Genomic DNA, 16888 nt, shown 5'->3' with positions numbered 1-16888 from the left:
TTTGGGATTGTTTTAATTGTTAGGAGGTTTTTCATTATATTGAACTTAAATTTACCTCTTTTTAACTTCTACTCACTATTCTTTATCCTGCTCTCTGAGGCCAAATAGAATGGTTACTGCTATGAGACAAGGGTCCGCTCTAAGTCCTGCTGCGTAAATATGAGCTCTTTTAGTTATTAATGTTGTGAATATTCGAAGACAGAAATTAAATGCACCATAAATCTTCTCCAGGCTATACATGTTACATTTCCTTTAACCACTCCTAATGTGACATTGTTTCAGATCTTTCTACTTTCCTGGAGACTCTCCACTTCCTATTTTACAGATAAGGAAACTGAGGCATAGATAAATTCACTCATGTCTTCATTCAGAAGCATTGCTTTTGTTTTACGTAATATATTTGCAGCTTCATGGGCAATCATTTAAAAAAATTATACTATGTTATGGAAATGCTTGTTTTACCCCATAAATCAAAGGCTAATAAAGAAAAAGAAAAAAAGCAGACTCTAGAAGAGATGAAAAATAATTTAAGGCCTTCAGCAACTTAATGAGCATTACCACTCCCTGGAAATATCGTATTTGCATGTCAAATGAAGGAGAGGTTAATAAAACCAGGAGTCCCTGGGTAGCAGCTTCATTCTGATCAACTCTTCCCGACATCTCTGTCCAGTACCTTGTATCCAGCATGCACTGGGTGAGTAAGTGGGATAGTAAGAAGAGGGTAAGGCCTCCCATTTGAGGTCAGGAGGCTTAGGAAGATAGAGGGAGGCTGGGGTGGAGCTGATAAGGTCCAGGATGGGTTGCATTGAAGAGTTCTCAGCTGTGGGAAGAGCATGGTTTAGTGGAAAGAATTCTGGAGCTGGAGTCAGGAATCTGGGTCTGACAACTCGACTGTAACCTTTCTGAGTCTTAAGGACCTTATTTATAAAAGAAGGGGATTGGATTAGATGATCTCCAAAGTCCCTTCCAACTTTAATATTCTAGGATTCTAGACTGGGGAAGTGGTCTTGGGGGCCCTGGAGGAGTTAGAGGTCAGACTCTAAAAAGGAGGGCCTCTTGGGGGATTGAGAACTAGAGTGGAGGAATGGTCCTGGGGTCCCCTCCTCTCACTTATCCTTCCTCTTTTTTAATTTCTGCAGTTGATTGGAATTCTGGTAATGGCCACAGGGACCCAGGTTCTGAGCTTGAGGTTTCGGAGGGACTCTAATCATCACCACAGGTGCTGTTGTGGTAAGGATCGGGACCTTTCTGAGGAGCTGCTGAACTGGAATAGTATGCCTTCGGTACCCTTCGAAGTCTCCAGAAACTTGGAGCTCCCAAAAGCCCCTGCATCCTCCCAGTGCCGGGCTAGCCGGGATGGGCCCCTCAATTCAAGGGCCATCTCTCCCTGGAGCTATGAGTAAGTCCACTGACTTTCCTTGTCCTCCTCTCTGCCCTCCTTTCCCCCATGGGTCCCTGCTGAACCCCACTCTCTGTTTCACACACATACACATATGTATGTTCGTGTTCATGCGGGTCCATGTTTATATGTAGGTTGTAGTGGAGGCACTATCTGAGGCAGCCTCCGCTTGCCTTTTTTTGTAATTGTAAAGAACTGTATATATCTGAGGTATTATTTTGCCTCCACTAAAGTCCTGGAGCTATGCTAGTGGCTTGTCCACTCTGGTAGATAGATCTAACTAAGCAATAAATCTTTCAAATGCTTGATCTCTTACCTGAAGACCAGTTTAGCTATTTGAAAAGTCTTATTACCAAAGATGGTCACAGGGTGACAAATTTTCACACCCAGAGACTCTCAATGACCATCTGGTAAGTTGTGATCTGCATTGGCGGTAGTGACACATTGGATGAAATCATGAGTCTTTGAAATACTAGTATTATTTCTCCCTATATCTTTATTGACATATAATATTATATCCATGCTATTGATATGTTTGTCTCATTCTTTCACTAAACCAGGGGTGCTTAACCAAGGGTTATGAATTTGATTTTAAAAAACATTTTGGTAATGTTTTCAACGTAATTGATTTCCTTTATAATTCTATGCATTTTTTTGCATTTGCATCTCACTTTATACATTTGAACAAGAAGGGGTTCATTGGCTTCATCAGACTGCTAAAGGGTTAAGAACCCCAGTACTAGATTGTTAAACGTCATAGTGGGCATCTCCCACCCCTATATGGTAAAAGTTTGTTGTATGGATAGATGAATGAATGAATGAATCTCTTCCTATTCTCCATGCCAATTCCTCAAACTCCAGAGGGAGCTCTGACTTAGCCCTAAAGGTTTGGGGAAAGTAAAAAAGGAGCATGAAACTAAGAGCTGGGTCAAAATCACCCATGGGTCCCTCAATCATTCACATTTTTATAAAATAATAAGTCTAATTTCCATAGCACTTTGTGATTTATATTGCCTTACACCAACCTTGTGAAGTAGGTAATACAGACATTATCCTTCCCTTTCTACAGATGAGGAAAATAAGGTTCAGTGACATGCCCTAGACACATAGTTATGACCGAGTTAGGACTCAACACTAGGTCTTCTGACTCTAAGTCCAGAGTTCTTTAAGTCACAACATGCTGCCTGTCCATTATTGTTACAAAACTATTTTGAGAGCTCATTTAATACAAAATTCCAAACCCTGCATAAGATAAGCCATGAAGTGGAGGCCCCTTAGTAGGCTAAATTTGGGGCCCTTTTTAGGGGATGCCTGGTAGGGTAGACCCAACTGGAAGCCAGAGCCCTCTGTAGCAGGGCTGAAAGTCAGGGTGACAGCTAGGGTCTCTCCTTTCACTACCTTATAACCGCCTTTCTGTGGTATCCAGAATACCTTGAATCTCCTCATAATAGAGAATAGCCTAGGGTCCAACTAGAGCATTATGGAGTTGTTTTGTTCTCCTCCATCACCCTCTCATCCTTTATGTCCCTCCCTCCATCTCTATCTTCTAAATGTGAATTCCTGGGCCTCTTTCCACCTGGGTTCATGGAACCAACTATCCCAACAGGTTGGACCGGGATGAAAACCGGCTTCCCCAGGACTTGTATCATGCCCGCTGCCTGTGCCCTCATTGCGTCAGCCTGAATTCAGGCTACAACATGGACCCCCGTGGGAACTCTGAGCTACTCTGGCACAACCAGACTGTCTTTTACCGGCGCCGGTGTCATGGTCATGGCGAGCGTGCAGGAAGTGACTGTTATTACCTAGAGCGGAAGGTCTACCCCGTCTCCTTTGCCTGTGTCTGCGTCTTGCCTCGGATCAGGGCCTAGCCCAAGATTTGGGTGCCTGGAGACCCAGCTCCATACCTGGGGAAGTGCTGGATGAGCACCAGTTTCTGGGTGTCAGGGTTTTCACCTGGAAACTTGGAGCACAGGCAAAGATGATTGTGGTCATTGGCACAATCACCTTGTTCGAGGGCTAGAAGCCTGGTACTTCTGCACCTTTCCTTTGCCAAATCCACCTACTCACTAAACTCTGGCAGGAAGGTAACAGAAAAAAACTCAGTTGAGGTACTGAGCATTTGGCTTGGAAGGAGGGTGGGAGCACTCTGGGCTAATCTCCATTTTTCTGGGTGGGTCGCTGTGTAGATGTTTTCTGCAGCCCCAGTCATGGAAACCCTGCCCAGTGATCTGACAGACATCCTGGAGATGGAGCTACCAGCTTGGGGGGGTGGGGTGGGGTTGGCCTGTGGGAGACAAGCTCCACCCATTTTCATCTTTGTTCCCCTACCTCTACAAACTCCCTTCCCTTTCCACCTCTCCCTACCATCCCAAAGTATCCTGGTCCCTTCTCCAAATCAATAAGCATCCATTAAGTGCTTAACCATTGTACTAAGCAATTTGACAGCTGACTTGTTATACTATAGAGTAATGAATCTGCTGATTTCTGGAGACAAAGTTCTGGTAGAACATTTGGGGTCTCGTTGAAATAAATATTTTTGGAAATGAAAGTAGCATGTGTTGTTGTTGGCTTTTCCCAGTAGCCCTATCCCCATCCTCTGCTCCCCAGCCAAGCTTAGGTCTCTCCCCCCATCCTCACCCCACATCCCACATCCCACAGTACAGTTTCCCTTTTCTGTTCCCAATTTTCTCTCCAGTCTTGTTTTCTCTTTCCCCTTGTACTCCATCTCCATTTCTGGGACCTGCAGAATTCCCCCTCCTAAGATTCCTCCTTTTCCTTTTGTCTTTCCCCCCCTCCCCGGCCTCCCGCTCCCCACATACCCAGGGTGGGGGTCAGGCTGGCCTCGGCCAGGCAGGGAGAAGAGACAGAGGCGCATTGAGGCCGCCAGCCCTGAACACAGCTGGCTCCTTGTTCCCCAGTGCGGCTCCCCTACTCCCCAACAATCTCTCTTTGTGCTCGGGTCCCACCGGCAGGCCACAACCCGGGCCTGGGGGATAGCCTGGGCTGGGGTCCAGCTTCCTTCCCCCATGGAGGGGAAGGAGAGAGATGGAGGAGAGGAAGAGTGAAGGGGTTAGGGGAGGAGAAGGAGAGGAGATGGGGGTGATGGGTGGAGGAGCAGGAAAGTCTTCCGATTCATCAATGACATAAAAGTCTTCAGGGTTCAGAGCCTTTGGAGCGCTCCAACCCTTTCCTCTGATTCCACTTGCCTGTCTCTGTTTCCCTGCCTGTCTCTATGCTTCTTTCTTTGAGTCTGACTTTTCTTTGGGGCGGGGGTTGGCTGAGGGAAAGGGGAAGGCTTAAGCTTTTCTCTCCACCCCAATCTTTAACCACCTGGCCCTCCTCCTTCTCCCATCTCCCTGGCACTGTTGGGGACATCTTCCCGGCACAGTCCAGGGGACAGAGAGCAGCACTGTGGCCTGGAACAATTTTTTTCCTTACCCACCCAGAACGTCTCTACTTGGCCCACCATTCCCATTCAGGCCCCCTCCCTGTGCTACTCTTCCTGGCCAATCCTGCACACCCCCTTCTCTTTCCAGGACCTCTGCCCCTCCTCAGCTTTTCTCTTTCTCCCATTTTTTTTGTGATCTTTTCCCCTCAGTTTTTCCTTTTCCCTTTTCTCTCTCCCTCCTCCCCTCACCCTCTCACTCTTTTCTTTCCCCTCCCCATTCCAGATTTCCGGTTCCCTTCTTGGGGCCAGGAGGGAAGACTCTTCGCCCTTTCCATCTGCTGTCCCGAGTCTATCACTCTTCTGCCTAGCCCCCAGCCCCTCTGCAGAGATGCTGAGTGCCAGGGACAAGCCTCCAGAAGAGAGGGGAGCTTTGGGACTTCGGGGCTTCGCCATCGACAAGAGCTTTCTCACCAACCCCAAGGGCATCCTTCTGGAAGTTGAGCTGGTAACCCTCAGCCCCACCCTGTCCCATCCCTCTCCCCCTTTCTTCACTTTGCTTCCCTCACTACCCCTGTGCCCTCTTCCCTGGGTTCTGCTTACTTTCCCTAGGGGGCTTTTTCTTCCAGTTGTACCTCTTCTCTCCCCTTCCTGAACTCACTCAAACTCCACTTAACTCCTTTCTCTCTGCCTCCTGCCCCCACCTTGTGTATCCCTCACCTTGGTCTCTCAAGTTCCTTCTCAGCCAGGGGCCCCTTATCAGTCAACTTCTCTCTCTCTCCCCCCACCCCCTTTCCTTCTCTCTCTTTTCCTCTCTCCTTTCCTTCTCTCTCTCTCTCTCTCTCTCTCTCTCTCTCTCTCTCTCTCTCTCTCTCTCCCTCCTTCTCCTCTCTGTCTCTCTCGTCTTGTCTCTGTCTCTCTCTGGGTTTTATCTGCAGCAAGAAGGATTGAAGTTAGACATAAGTTTTTTTGTTTTGTTTTGTTTTGTTTTTTTAATACAAGGAGAGAATGGGAGAAACTGAGAGTAAGGTAGGGGATCTAATTCCAGGCAAAGCTGTGAAGCAAGGAACGGCTTTGATCCTGCCAGCCTTCTTTCCTTTGACTTCCCCCCTTTTCTTCAGATATTTGTCATCCTCACACTTTCTTTCCTCACCCTAATCAAAGTCTACTTACAGACTCACAGCTCTTTTCATTTTAGTAAAACATCAATCCCCCTTTAAAGGTCATTTGCACCTGAAATTTTATTGATTGTTGTGAGTTTAGAGACTTTATTTGCCATCTGGTGAAGGGAGAACTTCTAACCAGATTTTTTTTTTTTATGCAACAAAACACACCCAGGTGCCCTTAAGTTAAATGTGTGTGTATGTGTGGAGAGAATAACAACTGTGGAAACCTGGGACACCTTGAAGCTGTTGTTGGGGGCGAGGTTGGGGGATGGGGAGGATGGAAAGAGTGGAAAGGAAGGAAAAGGAACTTATCTGAAGTCTAGCTGGTGGGAAGAGAAAATTGACATCTGGTAGCTTTCAATTTTATAGAATTTTTCTCAACTTGGTGCAAAATTCACGGCTGTTGTGTTTGTTTTTGCTGATACTGAATAACTAAAAGTGATGCTGCAATCTCTTTCAATGTTGGCACCCCGTGTAAGATTTTTAGCATCAACAACCTAGTTGTGGATCTGGATAAAAGAATATCTATAGATATCATAGCTTACAGAAAAGTCCCTTCGGTCGAAGGCTCCGCTGGTAGAAGCCAAATTTTGACCCACTGGTAGACTGTATCTTGGTCATCTGAGGGCCAAGTTAGCTCATCTTCTTACCAGAAGGTTGGTTGTCAGGTGATGACTTTTTTTTTTTTTTTTTTGCCACACCAACCTCATGGAATTATCTACAAACACATAGAGAGTTTTGATCTGATTTGGTGGAGATGATAATCAGAAATTTTTGAAGTGTAGATTAGGCATTAGTGAGTAGGCACAACAGTTGTTTTAGGGCAGGGAAAGGCAGTAGTTCATAGATTTAAAGCTCTAAGGGACGTTTGGGGTGATTTAGTTCTGGCAGAATCAGGATTTGATCCCATGTCCTGACTTCAAGTTCAAGGCTCTTTTTGTTTATATCATATGAGTGTCTCTCCCCAAACCCTTGGAATCATCCTTAGAAACATCAGCCTTACCCAGTCTGACCTGGCTCACCTGTCTGGTTTGTGTACCCACTGTTCACCGGAGGCACCAGAATGTCTCAGTGGGAGGGGTAGAAGGGGAAGACAAAGATTTTTTATATCACTTGGTTTCTGTTTCACCTTCTTGGAATTGGTGGATAGTGACAGAGAGAGGAGAGACATCCTCATTACAAAAAAAAAAGTTTTATTGATGTGTTTTGTGTTCACATTATTATTTGTTCACCACAAATGGTCATTTACGGATATACTCCCCGCAGCCCCCCATTAACCTTCTTGAAAATTTTTTTTATTATTGTAAGTTTGACAAACACCAACAAAGACTATTTTCCAATGCAAAGAACAGAAGAGGACTGTATATGGCACTTTAAATTTCTCTTATGTGTAGCTTAAAAAAAAGTTTGTATTGAATTTGACATGGTAGTTCCAGCACCATCCTGACTGTTTATATATTTTTCTGAAGAGCCTTCTTTTGTAACAAAGAGAAATAAACAAACAAAATTAATAGAATAATCGTATCTGGCTGTGTATGCAACATTCTGTATTCACAGTACCCTTTTTTCTCCAAGGAAAGCAAAAAGGAGCATTTTTTTGTCTTTTCTCAGGGCCAACATCAGTCATTATAATTACACAGAATTTGGCTTTTTTTTTTTTTTTAAATCAAACCTTTAATTTTATTCGATCTGTCATTAACATTTCCTTAACTACTAAGATCTTTTTTATATAACTGTTTTTTTTTCAGTTTTCAACAATCACTTCCATAAGTCTTACATTTTCTCCCCCTCCCTCCTCAAGATGGCATGCAACCTTACATGGGTTCTATACATACGTTCTTATTAAACACATTTTCACATTAGTTCTATCTCATAGAAGAATTAAAATGAATGGGAAAAACCATGAGAAAATCCAAAACAAACCAAAACATAACAAAAGAGAAAATAGTCTGTTTCATTCTGCATTCTAACTCTACAGTTCTTCCTCTGGATGTGGATGGCATTTGCATCATGAGGCCTTTGGAAATGTTTTAAATTCTTGCATTGCTGTGAAGGGCTAAGTCTATCAAAAACAGTCCTTGCACACTGTGGCTCTTACAGTCTTTCCTGGTTCTGCTCCTTTCACTCCGCATCAGCTCATATAAATCTTTCCAGGTTTTTCTGAAGTCTGCCTGTTCGTCATTTCTTACAGTACAACAGTATTCCGTTACAGTCATATACCACAACTTGTTCAGCTATTGCCCCAATTGATGGGCAACTCCTCGATTTTTTTTAAACTATCCTTTTCACCTGTATCATTGGACTGACAATTCTTGCCAAGCTGAGTCTTTCCCCTGGGATGGAGAAAGCCAGGCTGAAGCCTAGTTTGGGATGGCTGTGAGGATGGGTGGTAGGAGATTCTGGATGCTTGCAAGGCACTCAGGATGGTTCTGCCCTACAGGCTCTGACCTTCATCATGACCATATGCTTTGCTGCCTCCATCTCAGCCTACATGGCAGCCCCACTGCTTGAGTTCCTCATCACGTTGGCCTTCATCTTCCTCTATGCTACCCAGTCCTACCAGCGTTTCGAGCGCCTCAACTGGCCCTGTTTGGTGAGAAGGCAGTTCTTTCCAGCCCTCTGGTCCCCATCCCTTTTTCCTTCTACTCCTCTGAACCATCTTCCCTTGGTATTCCTGCCCAGGTCAGTCTCTGCTGTAGCCACCCTCCCTATCTCGGCACCCAGACTCAGCCTCCCTTCTTTAACTTCCCAATTTGGGGTCGTGTGGATGCCATCTTTCTTGTAAAAGAAAGAAAAAGTGCTCAGACAGTTGACTCAAAAATAACAGAGTTCATTTACATATGATATCACAGCGAATATGCATGTGAGGCATTCGATCAAAGAATCTTAGTACTTAAAGGAACTATAGGTTTTATAGATAAGGAAACAGACCGAGAGGGGAAAGTGATCCGTTCAAGGCAACATAGCAAAGTAGTGGGCAGATTTGGAAGGCAATCTGAGGTTAGAAGTCCTTAAAACTCTACTTCTCCTTCTCCCAATGTTCCCATCCTTTGGCTTTGTTTTTTCACCATCCCCACCCCCCACCCCAGGTGCTCACTTCCTGAAGACAGACTCATGGAGGTAGAGTTCAGGAAGGAGTCTGAGGTTCAGTAACATAGGGTCTAAAGCTTAATTTGGAGTAGAATTACCCCTGCCTCCCTTCTTGCTCCATCCTGCCAACTGAGGGATCAGCTGTGTAAGGTAACTCTGTGTTTCTTTTCAGTAATCAAGCCCTATTGCAAACCAGGGCAGCCCAGGAGACCATGAGCTGGGGGAAAGGAGATGCAATAGGTCTCTTCCATCAGCATCTTCACCCTCCCCTCCAACCCTAGTTAGGGCGAGTTGGTTCATTGATGCAACAGCAGATTGGGTGCTACCTCAGGGTCCCCAGCTTCCTCAGCGTTGACCCTGCCATTGTCCCCCATCTTGGACCTTTTGTCTTCTCTGTTTGTATTCTTCTCCACTCTCAGGACTTCCTTCGATGTGTCAGTGCTGTTGTCATCCTCCTTGTGGTGTCTTTTGCTGCTGTGGTCTCTCGGGAGGGACCTGCCATTGCTGCTTTTGTGAGTGACCTTTCGCTTCATAGACCCCCTAGTCCACCTGCTCTTCTCCTGCTCCTCTTTTCTACCAAGCACTGTTTGCCATTGTCCCCCAAAGAGTGCCCCCTGGTTGAGACCCCAAACCTTGCTTGTCCCTGGGGGAAGGAAGCTGGGTAAAGTTTGGGTAAGGTGCCCCAGTGTCTTCTGGATCTTCTTCCTCTTCCCCCTAGAGGCATACTGCCTCTTACCCTGTTACAAGGCCTCTTTCCACCCTACCCCTCTCCCTACACTATCCTCTTCCATTTTCTAGTCTTACAACTTCTACTGTTTTACCCCCAAATCTCCATACCTTCCTCCCCCTTACCCTAGGTTTTCGGTATTATAGTTGTCTTTGTCTTTGTCTATGATGCCTTCAAGATCTACCAGGCAGAGATGGCACCCAACCCCACCCAGGGTGAGTAGGCATACTCTCCTACAGCCCATGACCAATGCATTCTCCTCTACCCCTCTACTGGCCCCTTTCAACAGAGGAGAGGTAATGTGAGGGGAGAGCTTTAGTCTGTATCCTCATGTCCTCTCTCTGGTTATATTTCTCCAGGGGACCAACAGTGAGTGAATCCCAGAAGTTCTGGTTTCTATTATGAATCCTGTAGTTCCTAAAAGCCTCAGAAACCTGATGAATCTTCAGGGATCCACCCAGCCTGAGGAGAAATGAGCAGGGGAACAACTCTCCTGCTCCTTGAGGCTCCCCCCAAGGCCAGGAAGCACACGGAATCTCGAATGTGTATGCAGTCAGCTCTCCAGCAGCAAGACCCAGGCTGCCACTGGACCAAAGAGACAGATTGATACTGGAGGTTGGGTGGGAAGGGAAGGAAGAGAGCAGACAAGTTGCGGAAGGCGTTTTGGGTCTGGCTAAGCCCTTAGGTCCCAAACACTGTTCACAAATTAAAGGTGTTAAATCCTGGGTCTGAGTCTGTCTCTTTCCCAGTAAGTTAGGTAAGTTCTGAATGTACAGGTGGCTTTTTTTCTTTGAAGAAAAAATGTGTGTGTGTGTGTGTGTGTGTGTGTGTGTATGTGTGTGTATGATGGTAAAAGTGGAGAGGGGATTGTTAACAAGGACCAGGGAGAATATACTTGTCTAAAGATATGCAGATTTGATCAAGAGAGAAAAAATTATTTATACAGATGTGTAATGCTAGATACTACAGAGAGAAGCAGATATGGAAAGAAGAACCAATTGCATGGGGGTGTCTAGGAGACAGAGAAAGAGACAGACAGACAGTAAGAGGACAGACACAGAGAGAAGGCTTTGTTCACTTTGGATAGCGAATTGCAAGTTGAGAAAATGTTTCAGAGAAAACAATTTGGGTTTCTGGACCAATAAAATATGAGAATAAAGGGCTCTTCTCCCAAAATGCAGTGTTTCTAACAAGGGATGGTAAAAATGTAGATAGATGGTATACTCAATATATCTCATGAAAAGCACACTCCTTTTCTTTCTTGTATGTGGAAAATATGTGAATTTTCTAGAAAAAAATGTGATTCATTTCCCCTGAGTCCTTATCGCACCATATCTCTTTTTTCTAGCACTCATGACAATTAGGAATAATGAGTTGACATCCCTTTGCTGACAAAGCTCATGTCTTTAGGTTTTACTGTTAAATGAGAGGGCTATCCTGAGGAAGGGGTGTGTGTGTGTGTGTGTGTGTGTGTGTGTGTGTGTGTGTGTGTGTGTGTGTGTGTGTGTGTGTGTAGAAACAAAGGGAGAGAGAGGTTACATACGGACATGAACTAGGTTCTTTGGAGAATGGCTGGCACAACCAAGTAGTCTAGTCCTTTTATGGACCCAACATGTTCATAGTACGAACAATGGTACCAGATTGAGACACAGAAAAAACTGACTGGAGTTCTGGAGAGGGGAGGGAGTATTCTTCTGAAGGATAAGTCAGAGAGAAAAAGAACTTTCAGCAGACGGAGATATGAAAGGAGAGAAGGAGCTGACAAAGTACTGGATCAACCTAGATGTATTTCTTCACTGGTACTGAGCCATGAGGACTGTACTGGTCTCAGGGAAAAGCAAGATCCAGCAAAAGAGGGGATTTCTGGACTTCCTAGTAGCTCCAAGTTCCTCTTGTTGAGAGCATCACAGCTGCTCTCTCTCCCAGGTTAGCACTATAAGGACTGTACACCTTCGGAGAGAGGTGGAGGTTCACAAAAAGGAAGGGTTGCTGGATTCTCCAAGTGCTAGAAAACAATAAGTACTTTCAAAACCCTTAGGGTGGGAACAAGGCATCAAAGAGTACCGAAGTTTAAAGTACTGTGTAGGTCCTCAGGAAAGATGTCTTCCCATTGGAGGGGAAGGGAAGTTGTACTGACTATTTAAATGCTTCGGTATGAGTGCTTTGTGTTCTGTCAATTTAAATAAAATTCATCTTATATTCAATGTCTGGTTACCCTGAGTTCTTGTATGAGAGACCTGAAGGGATTTGGAGCAAGAGTTATTAACCTTTTTCTTTTTTTTTTCATGGACCTCTCTGGCAGTTTGGTGAAACTGATGGACCTCTCCTAAGAATAATTTTTTTAGATGTATAAGATAAAGGAAGTCATTCCTATTAAAATACAGTTATCAATACATATATATACGCACATACATATGTATATATACACATATGCATATAGAATATATACACACACATATACACATACATACATACATATACATATACATATACATATATAAAACAAGTTCATAGATGGCAGACTAAGAACCATTAGCCTTAGACAAAAACCAAATCCCAGTGTTCACAGGGGAATCCTGAATGGGCAGAAAATTGAGTCAAATTATGATGTTCCCAGGAAAAACTTGGTTAGGAATGTGAGCCACAGATTTAGATGCTGAGAGCTCTAAGAATTGAACTGGGTTCATGAGAACTGGACCTCACGTGAACCCAGAGATTCAGTAAAGGGTCATAAATTACAAGCCTAAAGGTCGTAAATTTCAACTTTGAACCTGAAAAGGAAGGAAGAAGGATAAAAATGGCAGGTATATTCTCCAAGTTAAGCCACGAAAGAGTGCCTACAAGAGTAGGAAACAGAATAGCCCTAAAGATGTCTAGAAATTCTCAGGAGACAAAGATTCAAGAAAGGAACTAGTGATGATATGACTGACAAGAAAGGCAACCCAGAAATCTCAAGGCAAAGAAACTCATCTGACCCCAGAGGGTGGGATCCATAACTGGATATAGCTTTAGAAATCAGATACCTTATTTAAAAGGAACACACTAAGCAAAAGCATGGGGAAGCATGTGTGGGAAGGATGTGAGGGAGAACATGTGGGTAGGAAGAAATGTGAAGAATTCAGGGAATTCAATGAAGGTAGAAATAGAAATAATAGTCATTTCCCCCAAACTCCCCCCCCTTCCAAACTTTCTTATTTCTTTGGAAGGCACCACCAATCTTCCAGTGTCCGAGGTTCATAAGCCCAGTGTTATCTTTGTCTCCTCACTCTCCCTCACCCATATCTATATGACTAGTTGGTAGTCCTGTTCTACCTCCCCAACGTCTCTTGAACCTTACCTGTTCTCTCTACTGATACATTCACTCTCTTAGCCCTGGCCCTCATCATCTCTCACCCAGATTATCACAATGCCCTCTGTAGGAAAAATGATTTATTATATTGTTTGGAAAAATCATTATATTGCTTAAATCCAACCCTATTCAATTAAAGGCTGTTAACATTCATAACATCGCCTGGCCCCAGTAACTCTAGGAATACTGGAAATGGCTACAAAGCATTTTGCATTCTCCCCAGTCCTGGATCCACCCAAAGCATTCTTGTTTGGACTTACAACACCCAGGACTTATGATGGATTCACCCAAGCTTGTGTTTTAGGTTCACCTAAATTTCATTGAAAAGTTACTTACTCATATCTATTTCAGTCTCCCTTGCTTTCAGGTTGTCTTCTCAGAAACTTTGCTTAACCATGTGTATGTGGTTCATGTACCCTTTTGTCTAGATTCTATATAACATAACCATTCCAGAGCCTGGATGAGAGGGACCCACATCTTTCTGGTTTGGTCTCCTTTACTGAATGACCTAATAAATATCTTTGTAAAACTATTTCAGATTTTGGGGGCTGTCCTCACAAATAATACCTCTTAATTTAGTCTCCTTGCCTCCAATCTCTTTCCTCTCTAGTTCATCTTCCACACAGCTGTCAAAGTGATTTTCTTTAAGTCCAGATCTGACCATGTCTTTCCCAATCTGAATAAACTTCAGTGACTCCTAATGACCTCTTAGATAAGGTATAAAGTCCTCAGTTTAGCTTTTCCAGTCTGTTACCACCTGGCCCTAACCTCTTCCCATCCTTCCAGTATATGATTTCCCCTCCTTCACTCTATGATCAAGCCAAACTGGATTTGTCTTTTTTCTTCACATAGAACAATCCATTTTCCACTTCTGAGCCTTGGTACTATCTATTTTCCATGCCTGGATCACATTCCTTCCTCCTCTCAAACTCAAAGAATCCCCCTCTTCCTTCAAGATGTAGTCCAAGTACCATCTTCTACATGAAGCCCTTCCTGAGTGTTCTCTGAACCAGACTAAAATGGAATTGGGACATATTTAACAAAATCAATAAAATGCCATAAAATATAGATAACATGACATTTAAAACTAAGTCAATATGCAGCCTTATGTATGGTTTAGTGGCCCACATTTCTATGAGAGTTTGATCCCACTGCCCCAGTGGATGGGTCTTCCCCACCTGCAGGATGGGGCACCCTTGGTTTCTTGTAATAGGAGAGAAGGCAGAGAGTAGGCAGAAAGGACAAAGGCATTGGATCTAAAGTATAGATTTATTGTGTGTGGGTCATTCTGGACCCCTGGGATGGAGGAGAACAAAGGGTCTTGCTTGAGCTGAAGGGAGGAGGTCTATTCCTCATCATGCATCTTCTGCAGAAGAGAATAGGAGAAGTCAGAGAGATATTACAGCAGAAAGGAGAATAACAACCCAAGGCTGGAGGATGGGCTTAGGGATGTGGTGTATCAGAATTCAGTAAGTATCAAGGTGACTAGGTGGTGCAGTTCAAAGTATGCTGAGCTTGGAGTCAGGCAGGCCTTGGGTCTGAATCCTGCCTCCGTGGGACCCTTGGCAAGTCATTTAATCTCTTTCATTTTCCTCATCCATTAAATGGGGAGGATAACAGCCCCTAAATCACAGGACTGATGTAAGGATCAAATAAGATAACACTTGTAAAATGCTTTGCAAACCCCAAGTGCTAAATAAATGCTTTGTTTTGCTGTTTAGTTGTTTTTCAGTGGATTCTTCGTGGCCCCTTTGGCGGTTTTCTTGGCAAAGACATTAGAGAAAGACATTTGCTCTTTCCCTCTCCGGCTCATTTTACAGATGAAGAAACTGAGGCAAACAGGGTTAAGTGACTTGCTCAGGGTCACACAGCTAATAAGGATCTGAAGCTAGATTTGAACTCAGGAAGATGAGTCTTCCTGACTTCAGGCCTGGCCTCTAACACTGTGCTGCCTAGCGGCTCTTATTAATTATTAATTTGGAGAGTGTGCGACTCACCAGGTTTGTGAGGGGTCTGTGTGTGTGTGTGTGTGTGTGTGTGTGTGTGTGTGTGTGCCTGTGTGTGTGGTGGGGGCTTCACTCTCCCAGTGAGAGGTGACAGCTTTGTTGGCTTGTGTGTGTAAGGAAGTCTCTGTGGGAGTGGTCAAGGAACCTTTTGTTCTTTTTTCTTCCTTCCTTCCTTCCTCCCTCTTTTTTTTTCTTTTTTTCTTTCTTTCTCTCTTTCTCTCTCTCTCTTTCTTTTTTCCTCTCTTTCTCTCTTTCTTTCTTTCTTGTTTTGTGGGAGGAGGAGAAGCTCCCTGGGAGAGTCCAGGATCTCCTGGGATGTCCCTAAGAGAAGTCACAGGGTGTTAGGGATTTAAAGGATTCTCTCTGGAAGTAAAAGGTCAGGGCCCCAAGTTTACAAGTTCTATATTTTGGTGGGGATCACTCTACTATCAGTTTTAAATATCTTGTGCCTGTAGCTTCATAAATCTGCATGAGTTACCCTGTTATGAGCATTAGTCACTTGGGCACGACTATGCTAATATGAGGCTGCGACTTCAGAATTAACATGGATTTTGAGGACAGGAGGTGAAGACTATGCATGGGCCACTGGAAAAGATCTGGGGGCGTGGGGTGGATGGGAAGCTAGTGGGGGCAGATATGCATGAGGCTACGGACAGAGCCTGTTCCCCAGAGTGGGGGAGGCCTGGAGTAATTTAGTCTAGAAATCACAGATTTGGTCAATTCCTCCAGTTTGCTAAAGAATGGGGACCTGGAGAAGACTGTGGTTGTGAATGTGCTGGTTTAAAATTCCGAAGCATAGGGTCAAAGATGTGGAGCTGAAAGGGACCTTAGAGGTCATCTAGTTGACCCCCTTCATTATGCAGATGAGGAAACTGACTCTGAGAGGTTAAGTCACTTGACCAAGTCATGCAGCTGGCAAGTAGTAGAGCAAAGGATTGAACGCAGTTCCTCTAATTCTAAATCCTGTGCTTTATCATGGCTACTATTTGTGAAGTTGAGTATATGCTCTTGTCATTAATCACACCTTGGCTAAAGAACAATGATAGGTACTGAAGAATGGAAAAAGAGGAGAAAAAAGGTGCCAGTAGACAGAAGGGCATGTATAGTGGCTGTGGGCATTTTGGAATATATAACCCTGGTTTAACAGTTCCCCAGTGAAGCTGGTTCCTTGGCTGGCAAGATGGTATAATTAGAAATGTAGGAGAGATAGTCTATGATGGATGGGAATTGTATGTAACTTCTGAGACCAACTCTGTTGGGTAGTTGTCATGGTCCCCATGTTTCTTCATAGGATGAGTTGAGAAGAACTCAGGGAATATATCTTGGGGAATCACAAATTGGGGTCTCATAGCCTAAGCTTAAGGCTTCTAAGAGTCAAACTTTAAGCACCTTGGGCTTCTGATTCATGAATGGGGGTTGGGATACTGCTTAGGGTGGGAGGAAAGAAGCACTTGTTACATTATTTCATGAAGTATGAGGGTGTTTGACAGGGCTGTCCATGAAGTCAGCTTACCTTGGCACCGATGTCACGGCTCTTGGCCCGAAGCTTGTTGACTTGGGACTCAGCAATGTCAGCCCGCTCCTCGGCCTCATCCAGCTCATGTTGTACCTTCCGGAACTTGGACAGGTTGCTATTGGCCTGTTCCTCCTGTGACGGATGAGAGAAGATAATAGGAGTGGGGAGAAAGATCAGAGAGGAGCTGAAACCATCTCCATCTTCCCATTCTGAAGACTTGGGTCCGTTGCCCAGACTGAAGGCCTCTAAC

At 44.3% G+C, this 16888-nt stretch overlaps 3 protein-coding genes across 6 annotated transcripts in view; 2 read left to right on the top strand and 1 right to left on the bottom strand.

Annotated features, from left to right (window-relative positions):
- Positions 1-685: 685 nt before the first annotated feature.
- Positions 686-3907, top strand: IL25 (interleukin 25). The gene is made up of 3 exons (XM_072623923.1): positions 686-694; positions 1140-1399; positions 3006-3907. The coding sequence occupies exons 1-3, from the start codon at positions 686-688 to the stop codon at positions 3265-3267; spliced, it is 531 nt and encodes a 176-aa protein (XP_072480024.1). The 3' UTR covers positions 3268-3907.
- A 640-nt stretch (positions 3908-4547) lies between these two features.
- On the top strand, positions 4548-10492 carry CMTM5 (CKLF like MARVEL transmembrane domain containing 5). Of its 4 annotated transcripts, none has more exons than XM_072624134.1 (5): positions 4548-5292; positions 8391-8543; positions 9460-9552; positions 9946-9982; positions 10127-10492. In XM_072624134.1, exons 1-5 carry the CDS (start codon positions 5176-5178, stop codon positions 10138-10140), a joined length of 414 nt encoding a protein of 137 aa, XP_072480235.1. In that variant the 5' UTR covers positions 4548-5175; the 3' UTR covers positions 10141-10492. The 4 variants fall into 4 exon arrangements, with proteins under 4 accessions (XP_072480235.1, XP_072480234.1, XP_072480237.1 ...); XM_072624133.1 differs by having other exon boundaries at positions 9898-9982; XM_072624136.1 differs by lacking the exon at positions 9460-9552 and having other exon boundaries at positions 9898-9982.
- Positions 10493-14366: 3874 nt separating this feature from the next.
- LOC140514109 (myosin-6) overlaps positions 14367-16888 on the bottom strand; it is a 46308-nt gene continuing 43786 nt past the window's right edge. Inside the window, exons 38-39 of the mRNA XM_072624132.1 lie at positions 16636-16770; positions 14367-14482 (exon numbers count right to left, since the gene is read on the bottom strand). Coding sequence (XP_072480233.1) covers positions 14462-14482; positions 16636-16770 — 156 coding nt within the window. The 3' untranslated portion in view covers positions 14367-14461. The remainder of the gene's footprint in view (positions 14483-16635; positions 16771-16888) is intronic.

This window comes from Notamacropus eugenii, chromosome 7 (genome assembly GCF_028372415.1).
Source record: "Notamacropus eugenii isolate mMacEug1 chromosome 7, mMacEug1.pri_v2, whole genome shotgun sequence".
NCBI lineage: Eukaryota > Metazoa > Chordata > Mammalia > Diprotodontia > Macropodidae > Notamacropus > Notamacropus eugenii.
The sequence above is the reverse complement of the archived record's forward strand: the minus strand, read 5'-3'. Positions and strand labels throughout refer to the sequence as shown.

What these genes read in the sequence shown, in the direction of transcription:
- IL25 (XM_072623923.1), top strand. An exon ending in ATCTCTCCCTGGAGCTATGA is followed by an intron (nt 1,400 to 3,005) that starts GTAAGTCCACTG and finishes CTATCCCAACAG; the next exon opens with GTTGGACCGGGATGAAAACC.
- CMTM5 (XM_072624133.1), top strand. Translation starts at nt 5,176, where the DNA reads ATGCTGAGTGCCAGGGACAAGCCTCCAGAAGAGAGGGGAGCTTTGGGA. An exon ending in TCCTTCTGGAAGTTGAGCTG is followed by an intron (nt 5,293 to 8,390) that starts GTAACCCTCAGC and finishes TCTGCCCTACAG; the next exon opens with GCTCTGACCTTCATCATGAC. An exon ending in GCCTCAACTGGCCCTGTTTG is followed by an intron (nt 8,544 to 9,459) that starts GTGAGAAGGCAG and finishes CTCCACTCTCAG; the next exon opens with GACTTCCTTCGATGTGTCAG.